General features: G+C 36.4%; 1 protein-coding gene across 1 annotated transcript; it reads right to left on the minus strand.

Annotated features, from left to right (window-relative positions):
* Nucleotides 1–707: 707 nt before the first annotated feature.
* prrg4 (proline rich Gla (G-carboxyglutamic acid) 4 (transmembrane)) lies at nt 708–10,277 on the minus strand. Its single transcript, XM_026914413.3, has 7 exons — nt 9,701–10,277; nt 9,225–9,337; nt 6,930–7,093; nt 6,657–6,684; nt 4,504–4,627; nt 3,127–3,312; nt 708–1,508 (listed from the first exon to the last, which is right to left on the minus strand). Exons 2-7 carry the CDS (start codon nt 9,325–9,327, stop codon nt 1,481–1,483), a joined length of 633 nt encoding a protein of 210 aa, XP_026770214.1. The 5' UTR covers nt 9,328–9,337; nt 9,701–10,277; the 3' UTR covers nt 708–1,480.
* Nucleotides 10,278–11,547: the final 1,270 nt, after the last annotated feature.

Consider the following 11,547-nt stretch of genomic DNA (forward strand, 5'->3'; position numbering starts at 1 on the left):
CCTTTATATAATAAATGATATTATGTATAAATTATTTATTACACAAAATAATATTGTATTGTATAACATTGTATAATAATTTAAATACAAGTTTACTTTACAATTTATACATTAAAAGCACTTAATTATAGGTGTATAACAAATTAAATAAAATACATGTATATTTAAAAACAGACATATATCATCTTATAATCGATACTTATAAAACTAATATTTATAATTACAACAAAAAAATATATAATGAAGTCTAGCATTAATATAATTATAAATGCATATCAATAAACTGCAGTACTATATAAATAAATGTTAATAATAATAATAATTTTATCCTTATACATATTATGTGTACAATTTCTAATCATTTATGTAAAGCACCTTGGTTTCAAAAATGTACCATTATTTTTACTTAATTTATATAATATTGAGATTTTTATATATATATATATATATATATATATATATATATATATATATATATATATATATATATATATATATATATATATACAAATACATATATACATATACATTATATATATATATATATATATATATACATTATATATATATATATATATATATATATATATATATATATATATATATATATATATATATATATATATAAGCAGTATTATATCAATTAATAATAGTCTTACTAACATATATACATATTGTGTGATGTGTTGGTATACAAGAAACACAAATTATTTTCATGTTAATTTATTTCATTAATTACTTTGTATTAAACATATATTAGCTCTATCTGCTGTGGCAAACAGACATAATTATCAAAACATTAAAAGCAAAGAAATGGTCAGCCACCTTTGGTTGACCATCTTATTTCCCCAAAACCACATCCTTTTTTTAGTAGAAAAAAAAAGCTGCAATAATCTTAGTTTACAAAACTGGGTTCTGATTTGTGTGGGTTCATTCAACAATTACAGACAGGACAAAAGATGAACAGAATGAGACATAGTTAACAAAATATAAAGAAATGATTATTAATTATAAGCATATAAACAACCATTATCAAAATGAGAGGTAAAGCTGGTTTTGTTTGGTAGGTCAGGGTTAATGGGAAACAACTGAGGTCTATATGCAGTTTTCACAATTTTCTTCAAAACTTTCTTCACTATTTTCCTTCATCAGAAGCCCTCACAGACACAACTGCATTACAGACTACTTGCATTTAGCATAATCTTAGTGTGCTTCTTTCACAAGCGTAAACTGAAATGACCTGGCTAACTAGCTACTTATTCAGCACTGCAAAATGCAGACGCAATGAAGCATTCAAATATTAGATAAATTAAGCAGTATATGGCAACTTTCTAATTAGTGTAAAACCAGTACATTATTAATAACTACGTAGCTCTATAAGTGATTCTGAAATAAAACATAAGTTTATAACAAAACATTACAGCTTCTGGTTTAAATTAAGAAACACCCAATACAGGGTTTTTTTTATGACAGGTTTGGGTTATCGTCGAATGGTGCCTGGTCTCGACCTGCGGAAAAAGATATGATAGTATTGTAATTAATCACAGAGGCCTAAGCATCACTGTACATTAAATAAGATATAATAAAGTTTAACGCAGTTGTGTATGTATGGATGGATGCATGAATGGGTGATCAATGTATGTATATAGTGAGTATGGAAAGTATTCAAAGCCCTTCAGTTTTCACTTTTTCCCCCCATTAATCTACAAACAATAACCCATAATGACAAAGCAAAGACTGCAAAAAATGTTTGCAAATTTATTAAAAATCAAAAACTGAACTCTGTCATTTAGATGAGTATTCAGAAGCACCTTTAGCAGCAATTATATTTTCGAGTCTTCATGAATAAGTCTCTATAAGCTTTGCACACCTGGATTTGGGCAGAGGGATGGTATTACTAGTTGATGAGCAGTACCTGGTTTTCACCAGATGTAGTGCTTAGTGTTTTCCTTAAAAAGTTAAAAAAAAATTCTCATCAGACCAGAGAATCTTTTGACTTTAAGTCCTTTAAGTGCCTACAATATGACTTTTACTCAGGAGTGGCTTCTGTTTAGCCACTCTACCATAAAGGCCTGACTGATAGAGTATTTCTGAGATGGTTCTCCTTCCGGCAGGTTCTCCCATCTCTGCTGAGGACCTCTGAAGCTCTGTTAGAGTGACCTTTGGGTTCTTGGTCTCTTCCCTGACCAATGCCCTTCTTGGCAAATGATCACAGTGATGGCACTGTGCTCCTGGGAACGTTAAATGCTTTAAAAATGGTTTTATATCCAGATCCATGTCTTGACACAATTTGATCGTGGAGGTCTACAGAGAGTTCCTTGGACTTCATAGCTTGGTTTTTGGCCTGACATGCACTTTGAACTGTGGGACCTTATACACACACAGGTGTATGCCTTTTTAAATCACATCCAAACAATTGAAGTCAAGCTCTAGAGTCCTTTCAAGCGCAAACAGGATGCATTTGAGCTCTATTTGGAGTGCCAAGGGTCTGAATACCTATCTAAAGGAAATATTTCAGTTTTTGATTTTTAATAAATTTGCAAAAAATTCTATAAACATGTTTTTGCTTCATCATTATGGGTTTTTGTGCAGATTAATGGCCGAAAAGTCAATTTAATCCATTTTAAATTGAACCTATAACACAATCAAGTGTGCAAAAATGCAAGAGGTATTTCCAAATCCACTATATGGATGGACAGATGTAGTATGTACAGATAGATGGATGGATGGACAGATGTAAGAATGGATAAATCATTACATGGACAATGATATAATGGATTTCTTTAGAAAGTTGCTTTTTACCAATACTATATAAATAATTGTCAATTAACGGCAGAAAAACCATTAGATTCAGCTCTACAGAAAGCATTTAAACATTGATCTAGAAACACTTGTAACTCTTCCTCTAAGAGAGTGTTCATGTATGATTGAGGTGATCGACGACCTGTTCCTTACGGTTATGTGTATTTCTCTATAACTGTTATTGTTAGGTATAGGTATTACTGTTAATATTGTGAGGAATTTAGTTTGACTAATCCACGTGCATGACATTTCATGGTGCGGTTAAAAAAAGCATTTAGCTCAAAGCATTAGTGTGAACATGCGTGTGCATCTGTATGTGTGTACCCAGGATATGGCGGTGGTGGAGCATCGTGTGGTCCAGATATAGCGATGGCCTGGTCATATGAGGGGAGACCATGTGTTTCCATTTCATCTGATAAAGGAGGAGCAGGGATGGGGTGCAGCGACACCTCCTCTAGCCTCCTAATGATCACAGAGGCATTACTGCGTCTCGAACGAGTCCTGACGGGCCTGACCACACAGACACACAGCCCAAAAGTCCAACTGTTAAACTGCAACATAGTTTAAAAAATATGTATATTCCAGAGAGCAAGTGTAGTGTTACACCAACACTTCTGTCTGGAGTACAAGGCACAGCCCTAAATTCTACTTCCTCAGAGAAAAACAACATATACATTGTTTCACTGTGCAAGCCATATGAATGTACCAGGCAGCTTTTCAATGTTAGCACCAAGCTAACTACATTACTTTCCCACACTGGTCTGACATTTACTGTAGTTATTGTTTAAGATATTAGACATGACACCAGTATCAGACATCTAAATGACTTATAGTTTTTAACACAATACAAAAAGAGAAGTCTGAGCTTCTCTCGGTTACTCCTTGTAATGATTTCTATTGCCAAACTTTACTGGAGGAAACATATCTATCAAGCTAATTACCCTACTCTGAGGGAAGAATAACGTCTCTAAAAAAACAAATATCACTACAGCAAATGTTTTCACAACTCAACTGGCTCAAGGTTAACAGAGTGTTCAGATCAAACAGGCTTAAAATGGCATATACCCATACTAAACATAGAAGTCTGAGCTCTCAGTTTGTACTTAGCACTTAGATATGCTATCAAATAGCATGTCTCATAGCTGCGTGTCTCTCATGCGTAATTGGAATGTAGGTTTCAATCTGGCAACACTCTGATGACTTCTATTTGCTGTGTTTGTTTACTTGTTTACTGAGTGTGTTTGCTTCACTGTACAAGTGACACCACCTGCTAGAAGGCAAAAGATTATTTCTTATAATCAGGAAAAGATGGTATATAAAGTAAGTTTCAAGTATTCTACTCAGTATGCCAGTTTATTATGTACTAAATAGGTGTACTGAATAAATTTACTGTAGATTGTTTTTACTGATTATAGCTAGTTTGTCCACAAATCATTGGATATAGTGGCCAAAATAATCTGTGAGATAGAGACACGTTAATGAGGAACATGAAATAATTACTACCACAATACCATTCAACAACAGTGAGGCAAGTAATGTATTAAAATTTGTCTTTAGACATTAGTCTAGTTTTTCAAAATCTAATAGCATCTGATGACCCCAACATACGAACAGTGATGGCTTTGAGAAAAATATGTTGCCTTAATCTGAACACCCTGCATGCGTATTTTACTGTAACCCACTTGTGCAGTGTGCCCTTACTTATTTTTGCATTTGTTCTGGCAGGAATACCAGATCAGGAGACCCACTATGATGATGGCCACTCCACCTGCGATGAGGCCCACCAACAGAGCTGTCACATCGATTTTCTGCCCCTGATCCTGAGCTGCAAATATTATAAAAAAAAAAAAAAAAAGAGAACATAATAGTGTAACTATGTATAATATTTGGCCATAAATTTTTGTCATATCTAAAGTAGCTATGAAGCTTAAAAAAAAAAAAATCTAAAATTCTCATTTTGTGCTTAGGATAGTTTTTAACAGACTTAAAACCATCACTCTTAACCTTCACTTTGGTAAGTATGTTCTTTTAACTTTTTTTTTTCTTCTTAAAAACATTTCATGTCCTTTAAGACTTTTAATGTCTTGTTAAATGTTATATACCAAGGGATTAATATTAATGATACATATAACCAGACGGACTTATTTTAATTGTTATAACATTAGTGGAGAATTTGGCACAAGCTGTATAGTGTTAAGAAAATGAATGCACACACAGCAGTTGAAACACAACAGTGGAAAAGCTGATGATACTTCAAGATATTTTGTCATTACACAAATTGTTATTAATTTTACTGAAGTTTGGTAACAGAGTGCCAACAAAACTGTACTGCCACATTACAGTGAACAAAAGGGGGAAAAAATGTATGTCCACCCAGCTTCCTGTTCCTGTGAGAAACACCAGAGTTGGTAAGTGTTACAAAGCACTGATGATACCGGTACATACATGGTATGAAGGTATTCTGTGTAAAACAAAACTAAAGTGGTTAGTTACAACTGTAGTTAATGATGTCATGGAAACATTCCCAGGTGTGGCACATCCACCGAAAATGAATCTTTACTCATAAGTGAGTTGAGTTTCCCTAACTGAATAACTGCACCCTGTTCTTTCACTGCAGTGCTTTATGCCAATTTATGTCATCATCTTTGAAAATATAAAGTTGTAAGCAGATAACTGAAAAGAATACTGTGTGCCCCAAGTATTATACTGTTCGAATCCAAGATAAAAGCTATCAGTAGACTAACGCCCCGTACAAATGTCGTCCTATTAGGTTATAAAAAGTGGAGGAGCTGGTCTGGGACTATAGATAAACACACAGCCAAGAGCTGTACACAGATAAGATGACAATACTTTATGATTCTTACTATTTTGCTTCTATGCTTCATGAATATATTAATAGGCAATTTTAAAAAAAGGAGAAAAACATGTCTTTCAACAGATAAAATGTATATCCCAGTATATAAAAAAACTGGTCACCATGGTGACAGCTACAGGGCCCCCAGTTCAATCTTGAGCTCAGGTTACTGTGTGTGGAGTTTCACAAGTTCTCCCCTCGTCTGTCTGGGTTTCCGAACACAACCCAAAGCATTTGAATTGGCTTATCTAAATTACCCCTAGGTGTGAATGAGTGTGTGAAAGTGTGTGCATTTCATTCCGGTGTTCCTGCAACAGCCTCCTGATTCACCACAGCCCTGACCAGGATAAAGCAGTTACTGATGATGAATGAATAAATATTAAAAAAGGCTAACATTCAGAAAATAAATCTCAAAAGACATATGCTCGCAAATAGTACACTTATCTATTTTTACAAACTTTTTTCGTCAATACCTCACATAAACTGCCCTGTGGTGTGACATCACATCTTGATTCATTCATTCATCTCTCTATCTTCAGGAACTGCTTTATACTGGTGAAGGTTGTGGTAGATCCAGAGTGTATTCCGGGGGCAAAGGGCAAAAGGTTGGAATATACCCTGGATGGGACACCATGCACGCACTCTTTTACACCACGGGGCAATTAAACATAGCTGACCCAAGTCCTTTTTGGGAGGTGGGAAGAAACCAGAAAACACGGAGGAAGCCCACATGGTCACAGGGAGAAAATGTGTAACTCCAAACAGACATTTGTCAACATGTTGGCTTTTTACTTAAAAACCTGTATGATGTTTTTAGATCTGTATTTCCTGCACATTCCTGTACATTTTGTTTAAAATACATTTAAAAAAAAGGATTTTTCTTGAAGTAAAATTATCATTAAGAAACAGATTATTTTGCAGCACTGAAAACCAAGTATAATAAACACAATAAGAGATAAACAGGTCATAAAATCAGGAAGAACAAACTGCTCCAACTTACCCTCTGTATACTTTTTCCAGAAAGCATCCTGTTGAAAACAAACAAAATGTCATGAACCCAAAGAAAATTTATTTTTCAACAGCAGTACATCAGCTCATTATATAACTAGTGATAATGTGTAACTCCACATGACAAACAAGTTTACCTATTCAGCAGGTAAATAGGATAGCATCTACACTTATTACGTAGGTGTGTTTTTGTAATGAGTCACAAAGTAGATTGGTGAGGCCTGCTGAAAGAATGTTTTGGTTTGAAAGAACCGAATTACTCAACTGTGTCTGGAATATTTTCAAAAACCTCGCGTGCTTCCTCGTAGTTGCACACCTCCTCGAGACACTCTCTCTCCAAATTCCCCGGGGTGAAGATTTCAAAGTCGAATCGGTTGTACAGCAGGTGGCGTCCTAAAAAGGTATTGGCCTCCTGCTCTTCCGTAAACACTGTCCAGAGCAAAAATGGCTGACATTACACATACACCATAACTCGAATAACTCCAATCAAATGTATCATGCAAAAGCAAATGTTGCAGATACACACTTAAAACAAGCATAGGGTAGTAATAATAGTAGTAATAATATCAATATTGATGGTCATAAGAACACACTACCCACAAGGCCTTGGGAATGCCTTTTATTTGCAAGTTACAGGCAGTTCCAGTGTTATTAATGTGACCTATAAACTCATTAAGTTGTAACACTTCTCACTGCCTGCATAAGCTCAGCATTGACAAAAGTTTGCATATCTGCTCATTTAACCCCTCAGGGTTTGTGTTTGTGACATTAGTTTTTGTGTTTGTGACATTAGATGGACACTGTTTGAGACATTTTTAAATGGTGTGAATCTTAAAGACCTTTCCAGAAAATCTAGTCACACGAGAGAGTTAAACAAAACACAAAAATTAAGTTATTAGTGTTTTTAGTGTACACACTTTTTAGTGAGAAAAATCTAGTACAATGACGTGACACTCTTGAATTAGGAATGTGAGGAATTAAAACAAATAACGTGGTTAGGTAAAACGTGAGAATGAATCCCATGTTTGATTAATAAATGATCAATTTTCATCAAAATTCAATCATAGCAGTGAGACATAGACCCAAGTGGGCAATTTATATTTTAACTGTGGCAACTTTTTCCAGGTTCTTAATAACTTATTTGACATAGAGGTTGGATTACAACCATCATGTTGATTTTACCCCTAGGGTGATTCATATTATTATATTTATTATTGTGTTCCTATAGTTATTAGCCTATTTGACCAGTCATTGTATTAAATGAGTTCAAGCCAAACCTCAATAATTAAAAAAAACAAAAAACAAAATATGTGGGCCTATAAATAACGTCAGCTTGAATCTAATAACAATTTTAAAACCATAAATATATTTTGTGAATGGAAAGTTAAGAAATTAAAAAGGTCTATATCCCCAAAGTATTACTGTACACATTTAAGTAATATGTTGATTATGTGAATAGCAGGATTATGTTAGTAAAATAAATCTGTATTGACAGTGTTCACATTTTTTTTAAACACATAAAGAGGTTCCTGACTGCAAACGTTTGACAACCGCATGACAAGATATTAATGAAAACATCCATCCATCTATCTTCCATATCGCTTATCCTGCACAGGGTCATGGGTGAGCCTGGAGGCTATCCCAGGAGACTCGGGGCATAAGGCGGGGGACACTCTGGACGGAGTGCCAACCCACTGCAGGGCACAATCACACACCCACACACATACATTTTCACACACTACGGACAATTTGGAAATGCCAATCAAACTACAGTGCGTGTCTTTGGACTGGGGGAGGAAACCGGAGTACCCGGAGGAAACCTCTGAAGCACGGGGAGAGCATGCGAACTCTGCGCACACAGGGCGGAGGCAGGATTTGAACCCCCGACCCCAGAGGAGCGAGCCAACCTTAAAGTGGGGTCTGTGATTTTTTTTTAAATTTTTTTTTTAAGGTTTGTTACAGTAGTAGTAGAAATCACAAACCACCTTTAACAAAGTTGTAATTTTTATTATAGTCTTATAGTCTATAATAATTATTATATTATTATAATATCTTATAGTCTATAATTATTATTATAGTTCTTATAGTCATTAGCTTATTTGACCGGTTCGTTGAATTAAACGGGTTTATTCCAAACCTTTAATACCTGGAAAACAAGCAGGGATATAAATAATATCAACTCTGAGCAGTCAGTGGAAAGTTCAGGAGTAAAATGCTCCAATAAATAGCCACAATATTACAGCACACATTTTAATATAATTAATGAGCCTAATATTTGACTAAACTCTGTGACAAAAATTGAACTAAAGTGGTCCCTGGCTTTAAAAAAAAGGAACTCTGCAATGCTCTGGGATGGTGTATATTAGAAACAGTGTCCAGAAACAGGTTTTAAGTTGTGTAAACATGTTTAATGTAATCACAGTCAGTTTCCAGTCATTTTCCCATTCAGTGTTTCATGGCCTTGGATAAAGCAGGCTAACAAACACACTGTTCTCACTGGTTCAGCTGTACTACCCTTTAAACTTAGTTTGGTTTGGTTTATATTATTGAATGAACTCACCTGCATTTCTGTCCTCTACCTGCTTGAAGCTTTCTGTATCTCTCTCACACACACAGAGTCCACAAAAAGTGAAGCCACACAGCACAAAAACAAATATCAGCATTTCTGTCCAGCTGTAAAAGAGAAAACAGCCGGAGGGGCACCGGGTCACATGTTGTTAGCCTACTCTCTCTCACTGTACACGCCTCAGCTTGGCCTCTCTGTCATCTGAGGCGTTTCATTAGCATTTAACCAAAATGAACTCGGGTGTTTTTGTGTCCTGAATAATACAGAAATACAACAAAAATGACAGAAAAGATAGAAAAAATTCGACAAAAGACGAAATTTAGTCTACTACAACATTAAAAAAAGTAAAATATGCTCCAAATACGGGTATTATTAATGACAGGAAACATTGTTTTCGTAGGTTATTATTAGCAAACGTTTGGTCACGGTTTGGTCACGAGACGAAAATAAAGTACAATAAATAAACCTACCTCGAGATAGGGTTAAAATCACAAAGTCCTGATCCCACAGTGTTTGTTTTCGGGTCTCGTTAAATTCCTCAACGCTTTGTTATGTCACTATTCTCGATACAAGAGGAGTCATCGCGTTTCAGGAAGTTTCGCTTTAGATCATGAAATCCTGACCGCACCACCACCACCACCTGTTCCATGGCAACGCGCCAAAATCCTCCATTCTGCCGTGTTCAAGACTCACACAGAAACCCGCACGAGCGCCGAGCACAACCGGAATATCAGCGCGTGCGAAGCGCACGAGTTTCTTACTGGAACCTACGCAACACTGGGATTCGTCCTAAATCGCGCGCGCGCGCACACACACACAGAGAGAAAGAGAGAAAGAGAGAGAGAGAGAGAAAGAGAGAGAGAGACTACAGGACTAAATAAAAGGCATCGGCTATATGAACGTTAATTCCATTGAGTTCACGCGCCGGTTGGCTTCTTCCTCCTCGCGTGATGCACGTGTTGTTGGTGTCCGCGTGCTATTTTGACTACTTGAAATAGACTATAGTGAGGTGTTTGAGATGCGGCCTGTGAGGAGGCACCTATGCAGACATGATTAGTCGAGCTACTCACCTGGGCGAGGTCAGAGCAGAGCAGCAGAACCGAGAGGAGGAAGTGCGCAACTCTTCTGGAGCCGTGAACAAGAGCAAATCAGATCGCAACTAACACCAACGCACAAGATGCAGAGACAACAGTGTGAATTGGCTCATGAGAAAAATCATTGTGTGCGTTAGTTTTATATCATACCCTATATTAATGCATTTTAGGTCTGTGTAAATGTTTATATTCATCCTCTCTATCTCTCTCACTCAAAGACCCACACCCACTTTATTAGGAACATCTGTACACGTGGTCATTCATGCAATTATAACACTTTATTATATCTCAGGTAGGAAATCCCAGTGTTAAAATAAACAACTATACAAATGCATGAAACTGTGGTGAATATATACGCAAAATGTAGATTGTGTGCAGAATGGGACTGAACACAACCAAATACACTTGTATACAGGTTATAACATTTGTGCAAAAATGTCATTGTGCAGCACAGAAGATGCCACTTGAGACAACAGACTTATAGAATGTCTGTAGCAGCTGACCGTACACTCCAAAGGACTTCAGCCTCCTCAGAAAATAGTTGCCTTTGTCTCTTTTTTTGTACAGGCTGTCCATGTTCATCATGCCCCGCCCCAGCCTATCAGTCAGCCAATCATTCGGCAGCAGTGCAATGCATAAACTCACGTGGAGTTAAAATTCACATCAAACTTCAGAATGGGAAAAAATGTGATCTCAGTGACTTTGACCCTGGCATGGTTCTTGGTGCCAGATGGGCTGGTTTGAGTATTTCAGAAACTGCTGATCTCCTGGGATTTCCACACACAGAGTTTATACAGAATGGTGAGAAAATAATACATTTTCTGTCTCAGATGCCCAAAGCGTGGCAGCTCTGCGGTTCTGTCGATGAGAGAGGTGAGAGGAGAAAGTCCAGACTAATTTGAGCTGACAGGAAGACTACAGTAACCAGAATAACCACTCTTTACAAATGTGGTGAGCAGAAAAGCATCAACGCACAACATGTCAAACCCTGAAGCAGATAGGCTAAAACAGCAGAAGATCACATCATGTTCCACTCCTTTCAGCCAAGAATAGGAATCTGAGGATACAGTGGGCACAGACTCACCAAAACTGGGCAGTTGAAGATTGGAAAAAGACACCTGGCCATCACACCCTTATGTCGGTCTTCCCCAAACTGTTGCCACAAAGATGTAAGCACACAATTGTATATATCTTTGTATGCTGTAGCATTACAATTTCCCTTC

This window comes from Pangasianodon hypophthalmus, chromosome 6 (assembly GCF_027358585.1).
Source record: "Pangasianodon hypophthalmus isolate fPanHyp1 chromosome 6, fPanHyp1.pri, whole genome shotgun sequence".
Taxonomy (NCBI): Eukaryota; Metazoa; Chordata; class Actinopteri; order Siluriformes; family Pangasiidae; genus Pangasianodon; species Pangasianodon hypophthalmus.